Here is a 20,155-nt window from a genome sequence, read left to right as displayed (position 1 = left end):
TGGGGCATTTGGGCTTGTCTCTTGAGAACCCCAGTTGAGAAGGGCCACGAGGGTTATGAAATCAATTTAGTGGGTTACCAGCATTCAAATAAAATGAAATAGAGTAAAATAAAAAATAGACTACATTGCACTTAATAAAATTAATCTACATTTTGATATTGTCAATATATTTTAATTGAAAATCAAAATAATCTGAGATCATCATTTTTTAGAAAGCATATATGCTGAAATGGGATAGAAAAGCAAAACCTTAGATTTATACAGATATTTTAGTGAAAAGATGTATGTGATATGGAGATTGCTAAGTTATTGTAATACTAAATGGATTGGACACTGTAGAATTCCAGTATAAAAAATTTTATTTTTAGGGGCACCTGACTGGCTCAGTTGGAAGAGCATTGTGACTCTTGATCTCAGGGTTGTGGGTTTCAGCCCCACATTTGGTGTAGAGATTACTTAAATAAATAAATAAATAAACTTTAAAAATTATTTTTAAAAGTACCAGGAATTTATTAACAGGACTTTTTACCAGTTTGCTCCTTTTTCCTTCACATTGTAAAGGGAGTGATACTATACTACTGACTTCGCATGGTTTTGTTTCCATAAAGGATTTAAGATAATAGTTGCACATTATAAAAATGTGAGCCTTTGGGGCGCCTGGGTGGCTCAGTCATTAAGTGTGTGCCTTCGGCTCAGGTCATGATCCCGGGGTCCTGGGATCGAGTCCCACATCAGGCTCCCTGCTCTGCGGGAAGCCTGCTTCTCCCTCTCCCACTCTCCCTGCTTGTGTTCCCTCTCGCTGTCTCTCTCTCAGTCTGTTAATAAATAAAATCTTAAAAAAAAATGTGAGCCTTTGCTTTTCCTGTGGACATTTTTAAACACGTTAAACTTAAAATTGGCTTTGTGAGGTAGGTGGTATCTTTCAGTGCCAGGGAGCAGCGGACATTGCTCTAATTCCTGAAGATCTGTGTTTGGGCAGTTAGTGCCTATATTGTTTCAGTTTTCATTGGGTTGATTAATTCTAATAATTACAAGGAAACAAGGCACAAGACTAAGCCTTAAAATCTCTTTAAGTAGCTATTTGCTACCTTGTAACACTATTCCTGTTTCATTTGTTGAAACACTCATTCACAACATGTTTGAAGTATAGAGGAAACTTGATCCTTTAGTGAGAGATTCAGTTTCTTTCAGTAAGAGTTGTTGGCAGCTGTGTGGTAGGGTGTCTTTGTGTCCTTCTGAAATCATTTATTGGCCACTTGAATGTCTTAGTATTATAATAACACAGTAAAAAGACCCTGACAGGTATATTCACTTTATATCTAAGGAACTATTGCTTAGTCATGTGTTTTGTAAGGTTGCTAATGATTTATGTTGGGCTTGTACAAAGTAATGATTATTTAATATGCATTATATTTTACTTCTTATGTAAGCACATCATTAGGATAACCTGTTAAATTTACCAATCTGCTAGTTCTTTGTATGCTTACTGTCTCATGAACACCACAATGTAAAAATCTATATCTTTTATAGCTCTTTATAAATTCTGTTTTTAAAATTTTTTCCACATATTTAAAAAAATTTAATTCTGATTTTTGGTGAGATTTTGGAAGTCCCACCAATATCTTGAGGTATTGCCTTGATTTCTTTAGTTCATTAATATTTGTCATTCATTAAAGATAATATTAATCTGATATTGTAATTAAAAACTAGAGTGCCACATAAAAGCAAAGTTTATTATTGGAGATAAGTCTAGGAATTGTAAAGGGTTTTGATTTATTTATTTATTCCAGTACAAATTGGAATGTTTATATATGAATAGTGCTGAGTGGGTGGGATTGTTTTGTATCTAGAAAGTGGCAACTAAAGTATTGTGTTTTTTTTTTGTAAATGAAATCAAGTTCTCTAAACTATTTGTCATTGTAAGACTAATAAGCATTGTACTATCAAAATACAATAGTTCTTTATTAGGAAATCTGATTATGAAAGGATCATGTGTACATAACACAGTAAGTTGAAATTTAGAGAAACTCAAAACATTTCTTAATTTTTATTTATTTAAGATGAATTCTTCTCTACCTTTTTGGGATTATTTAAATTTTGCTTTCATAGACATTATTTGTTGTTTTATGACTTAGAGAAAGAACCGTTGAAGTGAAATAATATGTCTGAAAATTTTCCTATGTGTTTCAGATGAGGATGCCATCTGTTCATTTTGTGATAGATAATGGTGGGGAAGTTGGGCAATAAAAGCATTTTAAAATGTTTAAGACTCCAACTTAAGATACTAAGTGATCTATTTCTCTCCTTTGCCAAGTAATGTAATGTATTCTGTTTTAATTTTTAAATACACAAAGTGAATAAATTTTTCCTACATTGAAAGGTAAGATAAGAGACAGTAGATGCTCATATCTTGGTATCTAATTTTTATTCCTGATCAGTAGTAGCATTACTGCTGTGCCATTTAATTATATTGTTCTTTTTTTGAAGACCTAATTTGTATGTTGACACAATTGCAGAATAAATGAGAAAATCTGGCATGCCTTTGAATGTTCTGTTGTATAATATGTGCTTTTCTTAATTGTTTTTAACACACAGTTAGGATAAGTTGTTATAGATGTGTTTATGGCTTACCACATGTTGGATAAAATTAAATCCCATCATTTTATCATGGTTAGTGTTGTACATTTCCCCATCATTTATATTATTTAATTTGTAGATCTAATTTCTAAAAATATGCCCCAGAGACTGTTGGGCTTCTTTGGTACTTCCTGGAGTAGAAGGATATTGAGTGTGAAAGAGACTGTCTTCTCAGTTTCAGGGTAGCAGAGTAACCTGATAAAAGGCCACTCTGGGAATTAATGAGCTAAGATGTCATTCAGAATTCATTCAGCAAGTATTTATTAGTATTAGGAATACTTTATGCCAGGTGCTGGGTACTGAAAATACAAAAGTAAGGAAGTTGGTCCTTGACCTCAAGCTGCTCTGTTGAAGCAGAGGCTGGACAGCCTCTGGTTAGGGATTTTGAATGGGGAATTCAGACATTGGCTAGGAGATTGCACTAAGTGATCTTTAAGGAAGGTTTCTTTAAAATCTCTAGACTGTGATTTTGTTAGTAGGATGGTGTGATATTAGAAAATAAAGGACAGAAATTAGAGAGGGATGGGTGTTTAACATGCTAGCAATTATTTACGGTGGCATCTGAAGTTTAGAGACCTGGAAATAAAGATACGCTGAGTTTGGATCATGAATAAAAGTAAAACAAATCAAGCTGTAGAGTTTTGAAATGAATGTGATCAAAATTGAGTCACTTTTTTTTTTCTTTAAACTGAGTCAGTTCGAGTGAAGATCTTCGGGTGAAGAAGTTTAGAACTTGCTATTTTGAAGATTTGAGATTCCAGATATAATAGAAAAAACTTCTGAATATATGTCAATTTTAGTAATTTGAATTTTAAAAAATCTGGAAACAGTTGACATTTTGGGCAGTACATCCAGAATTTGTTGGATATAAAACTCATTTAAAGTGGAGCTTTATTTTCTAAACAATGAGTTTAACAAATGACTTCTAGAAAAGAAATTCTCATTTAATTCAAGCTGATGTTATATTTCACTGATTTGTTAGAGAGAGCTTATCCATGCTTATTAACACCTCTTGTCATACAGTGTTGTGGTGAAGAATGTTCTGCCTAAGTGAGTTTTCTGGATGATGAAGCTACTCTTTTCAGCAGAGTGTTTTTTAAATCTAACCTTTTTCATGAATTCTAAAATGTCTTAGTTTTCAATCTTTCTAAGTGGTAGGTATATAGTTATGGTATATATGTATATAGTATGCTATTTATACCTGGCATAAATATAGAATATAATTCAACCATGTCATGTTAACTCAGGACTTCTTAAACATCAGTTACTGTATGTGTTGTGATGAAGGTAGGGGACAATTGAGATATATTAAATTATTTGCCCTGGTCTATGATAAAGCCCTCAGATTGTCTTGCTTTTTGAATCAGGTTTTGGGTTTGCATCTTGTCATTCTCCTCTCTTTAGGCTATCAGCTGTCACCTGGCATCTGTCATTTAGTGTTGCCATTGCCAGCAATACCCTTTCTAATTTACTTGTAGAATTGAGCTATAGGTTGAGAAACTGTGGGAACAAGTGATTGGTTTATTTTATAAATAAGCATTTGATTTTGCCTCAGATTCTGAACTTCTTTAGAATATTTGATCTAGATTGTGTTTTTTTTTTTAAAGATTGTATTTATTTGAGAGAGAGCTCATGGGCACAGGGTTGGGGGAGGGGGCTGGATGAGTGGGTTGGATGAGGGGGTTGGGGGGGAGGGTTCTGGAAAGGGCAGAGGAGGGAGAAGCGGACTCCCCACTGAGCAAAAAGCCCAGTGGGGTGGGGGTTGGGGGGGAGGTATGATCCCAAGACCCTGGGATCCTGACCTCAGCCCAAGGCAGACGATTAACCAACTGAGCCACTCCCCCCTCCCCACACCTTGAGTTTGTTTTTTTAATTGTATAGAGCCTAGAGGCCCCCACTGAATACTCTTAAATCCTTTGAAAATATCATTATTTTCCCTAATCTTGTGATCTCATTAGTTTTTCAAATTCCTTGTTCATTCTTAACCAAAATGTTGATTTCTCACCAATAGAAGTTACCATATTTTTATGTTTGGCTTTTCATTGGTCTTAAATCTTCTCCTGATTGATCAGGGTTGTGTAATGTTTGCTCCAGAAGCAGTTTCCTTTTAATTTTCAACTCATTTTGTTGGGGCCGTGGGTTATCAGACTTCTCCTGAGTTTCTTCATTCTAATTGTTTTCCTCCATTAGCAGGATCCCCCCAATCAAACCATGGACACTTTACGAATTGATTTTGCTTTAATCACAACTGCTTAGCATCTGGAGATCTGTTTCTATTCCATTTTATGTAGTTTCTTGGTTCTGAACTGGAATATTGGGACATCAGGCAAAATAGTTTTCCTAATTTCTTAGTATTTAGTGGCTGTCCCCTGAGTGCTGTGTTTATGAATTACTGGATGAGGATGTCATTTCCCACACACCTTACCTAGTTGCAGAAGAGAGTGGAGACATTCAGAGGAATATCCAGCTCTCATTTTTGTCTCATCTTTCCTTTATCTCAATCTCAATTCCATCCTCTCTTACTCCACTGGGGGTTGTCCATTAACCTCCTCCTGTCTTTATTGCTCACCCAAACCTTACCTCTTTTCAGCTCCCTCCTCTACCATGTGAGTCTTATTCCCTCTGTAAGATACTCTTTTCCCAAAAGAGCAAGGTAATTACTGTGATTTGAAATGTGTGTGTGCAAAGTGGCGCTGGTTGTTGGTGATAGTGGGGAGACCATATAAAACAAACGAAAATAAGGGAGAAGTTCGTGGTCACAGGTTATTCTTTTCTTTCTCAGTTTCTGAACCTCAGTTTTTTAATCTGTAAAATGGAGGTCATAACACCTACTTAATGAAGTACTTGTTAGAATTAAGTAGGGTTTATAAAGTACTTATCAGGTATATAGATGTTCATTAAGTAGGGGCGCCTGGGTGGCTCAGATGGTTGAGTGTCTGCCTTCAACTCAGGTCATGATCTCCAGTTCCTGGGATCGAGCCCCAGGTGAGGCTCCCAGCTCAGCAGGGAGTCTGCTTTTCCTCTCCCTCTGCCTCTCTCCCGCTTGTACTCTCTCTCAAATGTATAAATAAAATCTTAAAAAAAATGTTCATTAAGTACCCAGTTACCTTCTTTTCCTTTATTCACATGTATAGTTTATGAGGAAATATGGTTTACTGATAAGTGTTAGCAAGCAAAGTAGTTTCAAGGTTAGCCTGGTGAAGGTTTTGTTTTGTTTTGTTTTGTTTTTTTGGTGTGTAAGATGTTTGTTAAGGATCAATCACCTGTTAAAGGAAGGGAGTGGAGGCGAGACTGTAGAGGGAAGGTAAAAATGTGCAATGCAGTCCCATCAGTGTTTCAGCCAAGTTAGCAGAGAGCTGTGGAGTGAATAATGCCCATTTGAGTTTACCATGTTAGGATAAAATGGCTGCTCCTTTGGACTCCTACCTCCCTCATATCACTCACCATATCAGCTGCCCACAGAAAAGCATGACTCAGCTTTGAGGCGTTTCCTCACGAGCATGTGCTGCTCAGGTACTGTGCTGAATCCTTGAGGTGGATCCTCCACAGATCTGTAGCGTTCTCTCTGGGCAGCTTCCTCTGACCTGCAGACTTGATTTGCCTTGGTCTTTCTGGATGTTCTGTCCTGTCTCCTCCACTCACGTTACTCTGTGAGGCTCTGACTGGGTTCCCTTGTCTTTCTAAGTTTTGTTTTTTCTTTTCTTTTTTTAAACACTTCACCATACTTCTTTTATTATAAATCTATCTATTCATCTGTCTGTCCACCTTTTTTCCGCTCCAGTCTTGTTGAGAAGTAATCGACATATATCACTGTATAAGTGTAAGGCATACAGCATGATAGTTTGATTTACATATATTGTGAAGTGATTACCACAGTAGGTTCAGTTAACATCCATCCTTGTAATGCAGTCTGTCTTGGTCTCTGAGGTGCAGTGGGGTGCTTCAGCCTCACCACCTCCACACTCCCATGTTAAAGGATTCTCTCAGTGGTGTCTTGTTCTTGAATAGATGTTAGTTGTTTTTCTTGTGAGGGGGTGTGAAGTCAAGAACAACCTGTGTTGCCATCTTAGTGACATCTCTCCCCTGGCAAAGTATTTATTGCTATAGAATGTTATCTAATCCACTAACAAATACCGTAGGGAAGGGGTTTATTCTAGCCGATTGTAGCAGCAAGAAGAATCCAAACTTACCAATGTTGTATATTTGCAAGGTACTATTTAAAATGGATTTTATTTTTTATTTAAAAAAGATTTTATTTATTTATGGGAGAGAGACTGAGTGAGAGCGAGTGCACAAACGGGATGAGGGGCAGAGGGAGAGGGAGAAGCAGACTCCCCACTGAGCAGGGAGCCAGATGCAGCGGGCGCTCGACTCCAGGACCCTGGGATCATGACCTGATCTGAAAGCAGACACTTAACTGACTGAACCACCCAGGCGCCCTTAAAATGGATTTTAAAAATAGATTACTTAGTATGAAATTTTATGAAATCATTTCTGGTAATCCATGTTAATATGCATACTGAAACGGTTTCTGTGATAGGATAGGTTACATAGTTGTGAGTGACTAGATTTGGTACTTTAAGGGAAAGCTGCCTTGTTACAAGAGGACTCTCAAATAATGTAACTCTTATTAGTCAGGGTTCTTCAGAGGCATACACTGGCCCTGCCAAGTTGACACATAAAATTAACCATCACATCTTCCCTCGATGAACTTTTTCCCTTCTACATTTTTCTACAGATAGATACACCATCAGGAATGGAATTACAGTCATGGTACCCTGTTATAAAGCAGGAAGGTGACCATGTTTCTCAGACACATTCATTTTTACACCCCAGGTGAGTGGGTATTGACTCATTTGTTTCTTCATTCATTCATTTGTTCATTCATTCATTCATTTATTCATCCAACATCTATATGTCAGGTACTGTTCTAGTTCCTGGGAATTCATTATTTAGTTTTAGGCTTGTTAATGAAATGAACTGTAAATTGTGTTGAATATTTGAGATAACCTTTTCTTGGTGTTTCTTTGTTCTTTCTAGGAATTCGTCATTTCCTTTTCACCCTAATTAAAAGTTGGAAGTTTTCCTTTAATTTCCTTTCTTCCCTGTAAGAGGTAAACCAACTCTTTAAATAAGAGTTTGGTATGCAACTTTGGTATTTTACAAAGAAATTTTTTGAAACTTAGAAGCTTTCATAGTAACCACGTCCTTCAAAATCCAGTTTCCTATTTTTAATAAAAATGCACCTTAGATGATAAACTTTTTATTGATTCCTAGGTTTTTATTGCTGTAGATATATATTCCCCTCAAACATGGTGATGAAGAATCTCAGTCTTATTTACATTTGCACAGTTCCCATCATTCCTGTTGTGTTTGAAGTAAATCTTTGAGCATTATTAAACCTGTCAGTTTTTTTAGCAGAATACTTTTTATTCTCAGAATTCATGTAATTAGTAAAGAGGAACAATACAGATTATTGTATAAAGAAAATAAGATGTAAGAGGAGATCATTTAGAGTTTAGGGAATGAAGTAGTACATCAGTTAAATGGTTGCATTTTTTGGCTAAAGGTTATGCAGATTATAGTTAATAATACGGTGCTTCAGTGTTTAGCTCAGATGTGTTCCGTGGGTCTTTCAGATAATTTGCTGAACAATTTTATGTGAGCTTTGAGCAAAATTGGTAGTTATCCCTTCAATCTTAGTTTTGTGCAACTTACTATTGAAATTTTATCAAATTAGGAAGTACTAAAGTATTTTAGGAAAATTGCTCTGTGGGGTTTGAAACAAGTAGGACTGACTGCCCAGTAGCAGTAGCTGGGCGGTATTCAGAGTGCTATGTAAGAAGGGCCTTGGGAGCTCCTCATTGGGCCTGTGGTAAATCAGGCCATAGCCTTGTGGTGTGGGACTGAATCAGCCTCTATAACAAAGAGTGAGGATTCCTTGCTTTCACGGAGTGGGGGGGCGTGGGGGTGGGGTGGGGTGGGGGTGGGGGCAAAAAAATAGTTCTCCAAGTAGCATATGGTCTGTGTCCTTTCTGGCATAAACCTTACCTATTCAGACTATTAAACAGCACTGAAGTGCTTCATGCTTTTAGTTCTCAGGTGGTTTTGAGGGAAGGAGATGACACTGTAGTTTTCTTTCCCAGTGAGTATCTCTTTAGTGCCTAGAAATTACTTTTTGCAAAGTAACAAAAATTACTCATAATTTTGCACTTACTGTCTAAAGTACTGAAGTTTTTTTTAAATTTTTTTATTATGTTAACCACCATACATTACATCATTAGTTTTTGATGTAGTGTTCCATGATTCGTTGTTTGTGCATAACATCCAGTGCTCCATGCAGAATGTGCCCTCTTTAGTACCCATCACCAGGCTAACCCATCCCCCCACCCCCTCCCCTCTAGAATCCTCAGTTTGTTTTTCAGAGTCCATCATCTCTCATGGTTCGTCTCCCCCTCCGACTTACTCCCCTTCATTCTTCCCCTCCTGCTATCTTCTTCTTTTTCTTTTTTCTTAACATATGTTGCATTATTTGTTTCAGAGGTACAGATCTGTGATTCAACAGTCTTGCACAATTCACAGCGCTCACCGTAGCACATACCCTACCCAATGTCTATCACCCAGCCACCCCATCCCTCCCACACCCCACCACTCCAGCAACCCTCAGTTTGTTTCCTGAGATTAAGAATTCCTCATATCAGTGAGGTCATATGATACATGTCTTTCTCTGATTGATAAATTACTGAAGTTTTAAAGAATTCTTTTCTATGATCCTTCTTTTCTTTTTTATTATTAACATATAATGTATTATTTGTTTCAGGGGTACAGGTCTGTGATTCATCAGTCTTACACAATGCACAGCGCTCCCCACAACACATACCCTTATGATCCTTATTTTCTGAGGTGTTAGGTTGTCTGTTTCGGTATAAAATTTTTTAACCATAGAAATAGATTTAACATATTTTACTTTTTACCCAAATGTAATATATGTATTATTTTGCCTTTCTTTGCTTTTAGCTACTACTTATACATGTGTGATAAAGTGGTTGCCCCAAATGTGTCGATTACTTCTGCTGTATCCCAGTCTAAAGAGGTCACAAAGACAGAGGCAAGTAGATCTATACCAAGACAGTCAGAGAAGCCTCATAGTAGTGGGAAACATCAAAAAATGGTGTCTTACCCAGATGTCTCACTGGAGGAACAGGAGAAAATGGATTTAAAAACAAGTAGAGAATTATGTAGCCGTTTAGGTAAGTATTTAGAAATTATTTTTTTAAAATCATACACTTAATAAACATGTTTATTCAGCATTTTCGTTTTTTTTTCTTTCTTTCTTTTCTTTCTTTCTTTTTCTTTCTCTCTCTTCCTCCCTCCCTCCCTCTCTTTCTTTCTTTCTCTTTCTTTCTTTCTTTCTTTCTTTCTTTCTTTCTTTCTTTCTTTCTTTCTTTCTTTCTTTCTTTCTTTCTTTTTCTTTCTTTCTTTCTCTTTTTCTTTCTTTCCTTTCTTTCCTTTCTTTCCTTTTCTTTCCTTTTCTTTCCTTTTCTTTTCTTTTCGATTTTATTTGTTTATTTGACAGAGAAAGAGAACACAAGCAGGGGGAGTGGGAGAGGGAGGGACAGGCTCTCCACTGAGCTGGAATCATAGCCTGAGCTGAAGGCAGACACTTAACCGACTGAGCCACCCAGGAGCCCTTAGTCGGCATTTTTAAAGAGGATTTTTGTTTAAGAGAGTGTTCCAGATAATTGAAGCTTTTATCTTAAAAAAATGCACCTTTCAAAACTCTGAGTGACTACTTAGAACTTCAGTTCCTATACTTTTTTTTAGAACAGTTACAGCTATAAAGGTTAATGATGTAGTTATGTAGTCTACATGGTTTCATACTGCAAGTGATTTTTGCGTGATTTTTTTTCCTTTCCTGCCCTTTTTTTGCTGTCAGTTTTCTTCAGAAGGTCCTTTCTAATTTGCTGCGAATTGAGAAACCATTTTATAATGCTAAGAAGTATGTAATGGGGTGCCTGGCTGGCTCAGTCATAGAGCATGTGACTCTTGGTCTCAGGGTTGTGAGTTTGAGCCCCACGTTGGGTATAGAAATTACTCAAAAAAAGAAAGAATGAAAGTCTTAGAAAAAAATAATGCTAAGAAGTATGTAAGAGTTGTTAGGTACAGGACTCAGGGAAACTTAGCCATGTGATAAGCAAGGATTGAAAACTCATAGCTATGGGAGCCAGGCAGATGGCATAAAAAGCAGAATGCTGGCTGGACATCTTTAAAAAAAAAACTGCCCAGTTACAATGTTTTTTAAAATACTGTGGACCAGAGGAGACATGTCTGCTCAAATGCTGCCTGTTTTATCCTGTACATAGCAGCAGAACTTTGCTTACAGCTTAAGCAAGTGTGACAATTATTTCAGCTATCTTGGAGTAGGTGAAGTGTCCATTAGTCATTTAACTGTTTTCATAGATAACTGAGATTCTTTGGGGGGTTTCTGTACTTTAATTTTGAGATTTTTAAAATTCAGCTTTCTTTGGATTCATATAAATATGGTGAACACTAATTAGTAACATACTGTTATGTCATATTGGTGTTATATTTTTTCCCCAAATTAATTCTAGTGACTTTTAAAAAATTGTTGATATAGTTCATATATTACAAAATGTACCCTTAAAGGTGTATACTTTAGTGACTTTCAGTAAATTCACAAGGTTGTTCAACAATCACAGCTATTTAATTTCAGGACATTTTCATCATCCCAAAAAGAAACCCTGTAATCCATTAGAAGTTACTCTTTATTTTCCTCTTTCCCCAGCCTCTATTTATTTTTTGTTTTTATAGATTTGCCTATTCTGGACATGTTATATAAAAGAGATCATATAATATGTGACCTTTTATTGTCTGGCTTTTCACTTGGATAATATTTTTTCAGTCCATGTTGTAGCATATTTTAATACTTGTTTTCTTTATATGGTTTAATATTCTGTTATTGTATAGATAAATATACCACATTTTGTTTATCCACTTACCAGTTGATGGACATTAAATTGTGTCCACTTTTTTTTAAAGTAGGCTCCATGCCAAATGTGGGAATTGAACTCATGACCCCAAGATTAGAAAGATTAAGAGTCACATGCCCTACTAAGTGAACCAGATGGGTGCCCCAAATTGTGTCCGCTTTTTGGCTGTGATGAATAATGCTGCTATGAACACTTATGCACAATTTTTAACATAGACATGTTTTCATTTCTCTTGGGTATATATTTAGGAGTGAAATTACTGGGTCATGTTTAATATCTCAAGGGACTGCCAGACTGTTTTTCAAAGCAGCCGTACCATTTTCCTTTCTACCAGCAGCTTATGAGGGTTCCAATTTCTGCAATCTTTGTCAACATTTGTTATTGTCTTTCTTCTGATTATAGCCATCCTAATGGTTGTAAAGTGGTATCTCATGGTTTTGATTTGCAGTTCTCCAATGACTAATGATATTGAGTGCCTTTCCATGTTTTATTGGATCTATTCAGATCCTTTGCCTATTTTTAAATTGGGTTCTCTCTTTACTATTGAGTTATAAGTGTTCTTTATATCTTCTGGATAGTAGACCCATATCAGATATATGATTTGCCATTCTATCAGTTGTCTTTTCATTTTATTGTTGGTGTTTTTTGAAGCACAAAAGTTTTATTTATTTTTTATTTTTATTTTTTAGAGAGAGCGCAAGTGGGGTGGGGAGGGGGAGAGGAAGGGAGAGAGAGAATCTTAAGTAGGCTTCACGTTCAGCACAGAGCCCAAAGTGGGGCTCAGTCTCATAACCTTGAGATCATGACCTGAGCCAAAATCAAGAGTCAGACGCTTAACAGACTGAGCCACGCAGGCATCCCAAAGCACAAAAATTTTAAATTCTGATGAAGTCCAATTTATTTTTTCTTTGATTGCTTATGTAGATGTTATGTCTAAGAAACCATTGCCTAAACCAAGGTCACAAAGATTTACATATAAGAGTTGTAGCTCTTACATTTAGGTCTCTTCAATCCATTTTGAATTAATTTTTATATACAATGTGAGGTTCAGTCTCACTCTTTGTATGTGATTACAGTTGTCCCAACACTATTTGTTGAAAAGACCATTCTCTCCTGATTGAGTTGTTTGGTACCCTTGTTAAATACCAGTTGCCCATAAAAGTATGGGTTTATTTCTGGACAAATGTTTATGACAGTGCTACACACAGCCTTGATTTCTGTAGCTTTGTAATAAGCTTTGAAATTAGGCATTGTGAGTCCTAAAAGTTTATTATTCTTTTTTAATATTATGTTTTGGCTATTTTGGATTCCTTGTGTTTTCATATGAATTTCTGCATCAGCTTGTCAATTTCTGCCACAAAGCCAGCTGGAATTTCAATAGGAATTGAAAAAAAAGATCGGTTTGGGGAATATTTATCATCTATCTTAGTCTGTTGAGGCTGCTATAACAAAAATACCCTAGACTGGGTGGCTTACACTACAAACATTTATTTTTTACAGTTCTGGAGGCTGGGAAGTCCAAAATCAAGGCACCAGCAGATTTGGTGTCTGGTAGGGGCCTGCTTCCTGGTTCATAAAGGTCTGTGTTCTCTTCAGACACATGGTGGAAGTCCTCACATGGTGAAAAAGGCAGGAGAGCTTTCTGGAGTCTCTTTTATAAGGGTATAGATCCTATCATGGAGGCTCCACCCTTATGACCTAATTATGTCCCAAAGGCCCCACCTCCTAACACCGTCACATGGGGCATTAGGATTTTAATATATGAATTTTGGGGTCACTAACATTCAATTCATGACACCATCTTAACAATATTAAATCTTCCAATCCATGAACATGGGATGCCCTTCCATTTATTTAGGTCTTTAATTTTTTTCAATGATGTTTTGTAGTATTCATTGTATAGGTCTTGTTCTACCTTTCTTAAATTTATTCTTAACTATTTCATTATTTTTTATTTCATTTGTAAATGGAATTTTTTTTTCATTTTGTTTGTGGGTTCTAGTGACTTTTTAACAGTGATGTTCATTTTTTGTTACTTCATTTTTGCCTCTCAAAGATCCATCAATCTCAAATAATTCTACAAGTAAAAAGAAACCCGAGTCTACCACTTGCAGTTTCATCAGAGACACAAGCAAGGCAGGAATGGACCATGATGCTGCAGCTTCATCTCCACTTCTTGTCAAAGATATCATCTGTGAGGATGATAAGGGAAAGATCATGGAAGAAGTAATGAGAACTTATGTAAAACAACAGGAAAAACTGAACTCAATTTTGCAGAAGAAGCAACAACTTCAGATGGTAAAATTGTTATTTAAATGATAGTCTATTATGAAAAGATACTTTTGCATATTCTCAAGAAAAGTCAAGAGAGATACTATAAATGTGTTTAAGATTTAGGGTTCTATACTTATAAGCAATTTTCTTTCAAATTTTTAGAGAAAATAGTTTTTCAAGATAATTACTTACATATAAAACTGACGTGACAGCTGAATTTCAGATGTTTTCTGTCCTATTTTTTCCTGTATAGAAGTTTTTAGCATGATGGAAACAAAATAAAAATTGTATTGTTGTTCTTCATATTACAGGAAGTTGAAATGTTGAGTAGTTCAAAAGCTATGAAGGAACTCACTGAAGAACAGCAAAATTTACAGAAAGAGCTTGAATCTTTGCAGAATGAACATGCTCATAGAATGGAAGAATTTTATATTGAACAGAAAGACTTAGAGAAAAAATTAGAGCAGGTAATGAAGCAAAAATGTACCTGTGATTCAAATTTAGAAAAAGACAAAGAGGCTGAATATGCAGCACAGGTAAGAATTACTCAGTTTGTATAATGTTGCCCTTTCAATGTGGAAATTGAAGCTGTTACCTTCTCTATTAAAATTACTTTTTGTCAAGCTCATTTCATTGGGCAAGATTTCAAAATAGATAATTCTGTTAAACACAAGTTTATGGTATATCATCCAACATGATTTTTTTAAAAAGATTTTATTTATTTATTTGACAGAGAGCACAAGCAGGGGGAGTGGTAGACAGAGGGAGAAGGAGAAGCAGGTTCCCCGCTGAGCAGGGAGCCCGATGTGGGGCTCAGTCCCAGGACCCCGGGATCATGACCTGAGCCAAAGGCAGATGCTTAACAGACTGAGCCTCCCAGGTGCCCCCCACGATGATTTTTTTTTATTTTGATTGCTTTAATAAACTTTCATTAGGTTTCTGTATTTTAGTTGCCCAAATTGCTAATCTCTAGCTCTCTGAATATCAAATGTTGTATTATCTTAATGTAGTTTATGCGCCTTCAGATCACCAAATTAACAGACATGAATTGTTGCCCACTATGTTCAAAAGCACTTGAGCAAAAATGAATAGTAGCTCGCAACTTGGGGAAGATGAACAAATAACGCGAGTAGGCTGTGTGAGAGGTATACTAAACCGTAGGGCGTAATGAAAGTGCTCTAGGTGTTAGTTCTCTTGACCCTTTTCCCCCTCTCAGTTCAATATTAAGTCAAAACTGGATGAATATTATTAGATACTCAAGAGATTGTAGTATGCATGAATTTACAAATTAGTTTATTTTGTAAAAAGTAATTTGAAAGTAGGTCTTTGCTATGATGTGAAGATTAAATGGAAAAACAAAACTGAATGAAAACTGACAGTCTTTTAAATCTCACAGTTGGCAGAACTGAGACAGAGATTGGACCATGCTGAGGCTGATAGGCAAGAACTCCAAGATGAACTTCGACAGGAACGGGAGGCAAGACAGAAGTTAGAGATGATGATAAAAGAGCTAAAGCTGCAAATTTTGAAATCATCTAAGACTGTTAAAGAATAGAAACCTTTAAAGCGATTCATCTGTGTATTCCCAACAGGGTTTATTTTTGTTTGCTTTGGTTATTGAATTCTGAGTAACTTGTCTGCATGAAGATAACTAGGCATCCTGTCCATTTGTAGATCAGAGAAAGTAAAGAGATTATATATTAGTACATAAATTTTTACATTTTCCAAATGAATGAAAATGTATGCTTCTTTGTACTTTTTTTTTCAACCAGCTTAAAAACAGTACTATATGATTTGAACTATTAGATAATCTGCCTATATTTCTAATGCAAATTTAGCAGTTGTATACTTTTTAAAAGCTGCATTGTGTGATGGATAGTTGTGGTCAGTTTTGTTAACTATATTTCAGACTCAACTTTACATACAATGGTGGCTTCATATTTCAAATATACAGAGCTACTGAAGGAGTTGAATCTCCATTTTTTTCGTTAACAGTCTCCTTTCTAAATTGATACAGTATACTCATTATTATACATAAAATTTGCTTTTATTTTGTTCATATTATAGAATGAATTTCCACCAATTCTCTTTTTTTTAGTGTCTCCTAAGAGACATTTTGTCAAAAGAGGAATTTCATTGATGAGGTTATAGCACACCCAATAGGCATAATGAGGAAGGATAACATACTTTATTATACACTGCTATTAAATACAAAAAGCAGTAGTAATTTGTTTTTTGGTTTAAATGTGGTTATATTTAGAAGTTTTTTTTATGCAACAACTTCAGAAGAGGGAATAAAATGTAATTTTTGAACTTTATGTTGTCAATAGAGGTGTGAAAATATTAATGTTCTTGAGAAAAACTGATACCATTGACGTACATCAGTTTGTATACGATTCATAATCCTCCTGTACAGTTTTTATATGTAGTTATGGGTCTCACTGAAATTTATATAATGGATTTGTTTTCCTTAATGGGTTTGTTTTTCCTTAAATTGTAAAATATTAAATACCTTGAAGGTTATTTTGGATTTTTGTATGTTTAAATGTTAAGTCTTATCAATATTTGCACGAATGGACCATTTTCAATTACTACTTAATATCAAAATCAGGAATTTACAGTCAACTGGTAGTGTATGGTAGGTTAATATAGGGAAGTTTAGTTACCTGCTACTAAAAGGTTTTTAGATAATTTTTAGAAGACAGGAATTCCATAGTTTGGGGGAGGGGCAAATCTTCTGCACTTTTTTTTGCACAGAAAAGCCTGTCATTCTTTAATGGCAAATTTCATTTTTGTTAATTATTGGCTTACAAGATATTAGGTAAAATTCTTAGTATGCATTTTTTAAAGGAAGTTTCCTGAAGCTACCATTAATTGACATTATTATTTCAGGAATTATATGTTTATGTTCTCGTGAAGGGTACTGTATGAAATTACTTGAGAGCTAAATTTATTTTTAAAATAAATCAGCTAGAGTTATGTTGTATACTATTTCCAGTGTAGACAATAGATGCTCTACTGATATAGAACTTCAGAAATCAGTAGGTTATCATTTAGCCAGTTATTTTCGTATTTCACTTAATGGTACTTACATATCCTAAAAGAATTTTTGTACTTCTCAAAGTATAGTTTCTTTACTAGAGTGTGATGTAAATGTGTATTTTCTATTTTCCATTAAATTTTACTATATTACCCTGCAATTTAATTTGTTGATTCTTGGTTTCCTCAAGGAGGTATAAATGTTAAAAATGATAGACCCTCCTAATACCTTTTATTTAGATCTGGAGAAAGAAGAATCAAAAAGACATTTTATGATAAAGTTCATTTTAGTTGTGTCACAGTTAAGCTTTTTGGGAGATAAACTCAAGCCCCTATAATTTTGTTTTTCTAATTTACTAAAAAATCATTGTGCTTATGTTACTTTGTAAATGACAAGTTTCAACCCAAAACTTCTAAAATAAATTGCTTAATCTTTAAAATATTTTATTTTAAAATTCTAAACAGTGCTTAAACCTCTTTAAATTATCATAAACTCTTGTTAGAATTGAGTAAAGAAATATTTTTTCTAGTCCTTCGCATAAGGAAAACTTGACACATAAAATTGTATAGTCTTCATTTTCCAGAAGATCCATTGATGTGCCATAGGTTTCTAACTTCCTTGAAAATAGAGCTTTTTAGTCAATTGTAAATATTATACCTATTCTAGTTAAAAGTAATTTTAAGTTAAACTGCACCACATAGGTTGAAAATAGATTTTGTAATACTTTAAAAGTGGCCTCTGCTGAAATATCCATATAAACTTATTCTTCTATTCTTTGCATGCTCATTTTGTGTGTTGGTTGCTAGCTTAAAGTTTGTTTTGGTGTTAATTTTTGTGTGCCAATTTATTAGGCAAGCAGATTTTTCCTCAGACTTTGTAATATTCTTTTTAGGAAAAATATAAAAATATTTACTTTAAAAAGCTGCATTAAAGGAACGGCCTATCAAAAGTGCTAGAGCATCTTAAGAAGGAAGAAAAGATAGAATATTAGCTTACTGGGTGATGGTGATGTTTAATTTTGATGATGATAGTTTCTGTACTTTATTTGTTGTGAGTAAAAGGTACCAAATCTATAAAGGTAGTAAATGTAAAATCTGCTGTCATTGAGGAAGCTCTAAACCAGCCTGATTTCACAAATGCAACTTGTAACACTATAAAAAGATTTGACCAACAATGTAAGTTTGGCTTGTGCTTTAGTTTTGTAGAGCATATTCTTTTGCTTGAATTTCTGTGTCCATGAGAGTCATGATGTTTTATGCTTCTTGAGCTAATTTTATAACATATTTAATATATTACCAGTTGAGATATAAAATCATTTGTACATACTGAATTAAAAACCAGTTACTAAAATAGGTGAAATAGACGAGTACAATGATATTTGCAGGTTATTGATAGGTTTTAGAAGTCATGACAGAATGACCAATTTATTTGCACATCTGTGGCTTCTGTTTGAAGGAAACTAGAATGAGAAGGAAACTCCAGTAATAGGAAACACGTTCAAGGTATTTCCCTAAAATTAATTGAAGGTTTTTGATCAGCTTCTAAAATTTTCTTCTCAGTGACTTATGTTTTGATTGCTTTGGGGAAAATCCTCATTTTCATTTGCTCTTACGCATTTAATCTGCACGACAGGACATTAAAAATCAATGTAATAAGTTGTGCTCATACTGTACATCTATTTCTGTGCTTAGAACTACTTGTTAATTTTTATTGAAGCTGTCAGCAATAAGGGACACATTACTGCTGTATTAATACATTGTGGGATTGACTAAACAGCTTAAATTTTTTTCTAGTATAGGATACTGAAGCATATCCATTATTGGAAGAAATTTGTATGGGTATTCTATATTACATCTTGTTTAAAGGACAGTTTTTTGTTTGTTTTGTTTTGTTTTTGTAAAATCTTTCCATTTTAGATGGCTTCTGAAACTGTAATGCAATCTGGAGCTTGTTTCTTTAGTAATAGAATTAAATGTCTTATATAGTGCTACTGTTTTTGAATTAGAAAGTGATCAAATGTAAAAACTGAAATTTAAAAATTAAGCCCAGAAAACAAAATAGTATATTAAGTTAGTTGAATGTAAAAGAAATTTATGATTTTTTTCTTCAATATAGATACCTCACTTGAAAATAAAGCACAGCATACTTAAAGTAGTTCTAGTAAAAAAGTCCTGCTAAAAGAGTTGCTTAATCTAGGACAACTTTGGGGGAATTATAGTTTGGGAGAAATAAAATATACTTGCTTTTAACCATCCTGTTAGAAGTATTTGCTTATCCTGATAATTTTAAGCCAACACAGTAGTCTTTTAAATTATTTCTGAATTTCTAACCTGTGAAGGCAGTGAAATATCTGTTCTGCAACTGTTGAAACAAGTTGTTGACTACATTGACCATAATTCAATTTAAAATTTTGCCAATGATGTACAGTTTTATGGTTAAAATTGCTGTGGTTGGTTGCATCACATGACACACAAAACTGTCCTCTACCTCACGTGAAATAAATATTTTATATGGTTTTACTATAAAACAAGACTCATCTATCTGGTCACTTAGTTTACAAATTTTGAATTATATTTATTGAAACATGACATACTGTGCTCTCAGCTTATACCTCAATCGTATTTTGTGCTGTTTTCCATTTTCATGCCTTGTAAATAACTTGTATAGATTGTGGATTAAATTCAGAATAAAAACTTTTAATGCCAATGAAACTCATTTGAAGCCCTTTTAGTATCCTGTGTGAACTCAAGTTTCTTGTCCCTTAAGAATGACATTTTCTCCTTTTGTTCCTTTAAAGTCTCTTAGTCATTACGCACTAAATGATTAACTTGAGGAATCTTTTTTTAAATGACAAAATAAGAAATTTCATGCAATATTTCAGGTACAGAACATACCAGCATTTTGTGATTATTTTCTTTCATGATATATGGTCTCTTGCTTTCACTTTTTTGTTTTTTTTAAGACTTTATTTATTTGAGAGAGAGCACATGAAAGGAGGGAGGGTCAGAGGGAGAAGCAGACTCCTGGCTGAGCAGGGAGCCCGATGCGGGACTTGATCCTGGGACTCCAGGATCATGACCTGAGCCGAAGGCAGTTGCTTAACCAACCGAGCCACCCTTTCCCTTACTCCTTTACTCCCACCTCTGGCATTATTATTTATTACAACGTAACAAATTACTCCCAATTTAGCTGC

At 34.8% G+C, this 20,155-nt stretch overlaps 1 protein-coding gene across 2 annotated transcripts in view; it reads left to right on the top strand.

Moving 5' to 3' along the window:
* The window catches only part of SKIL (SKI like proto-oncogene), a 30,254-nt gene extending 10,593 nt beyond the window's left edge, over window positions 1–19,661 (top strand). For both annotated transcript variants that reach the window (XM_028101144.2, XM_028101145.2), the window contains exons 3-7: window positions 7,376–7,473; window positions 9,655–9,887; window positions 13,705–13,946; window positions 14,234–14,458; window positions 15,319–19,661. In XM_028101144.2, the coding sequence (XP_027956945.1) occupies window positions 7,376–7,473; window positions 9,655–9,887; window positions 13,705–13,946; window positions 14,234–14,458; window positions 15,319–15,477 (957 nt within the window). In that variant the 3' untranslated portion in view covers window positions 15,478–19,661. The remainder of the gene's footprint in view (window positions 1–7,375; window positions 7,474–9,654; window positions 9,888–13,704; window positions 13,947–14,233; window positions 14,459–15,318) is intronic.
* Window positions 19,662–20,155: the final 494 nt, after the last annotated feature.

The sequence above is a fragment of the Eumetopias jubatus genome, unplaced genomic scaffold (genome assembly GCF_037043125.1).
Source record: "Eumetopias jubatus isolate StellerSeaLion01/CBP00866 unplaced genomic scaffold, mEumJub1_p1.0 scaffold_1, whole genome shotgun sequence".
NCBI classification, from domain to species: Eukaryota; Metazoa; Chordata; class Mammalia; order Carnivora; family Otariidae; genus Eumetopias; species Eumetopias jubatus.
Note: the sequence above shows the minus strand (reverse complement) of the source record. Positions and strands in the feature narration are given on the sequence as shown.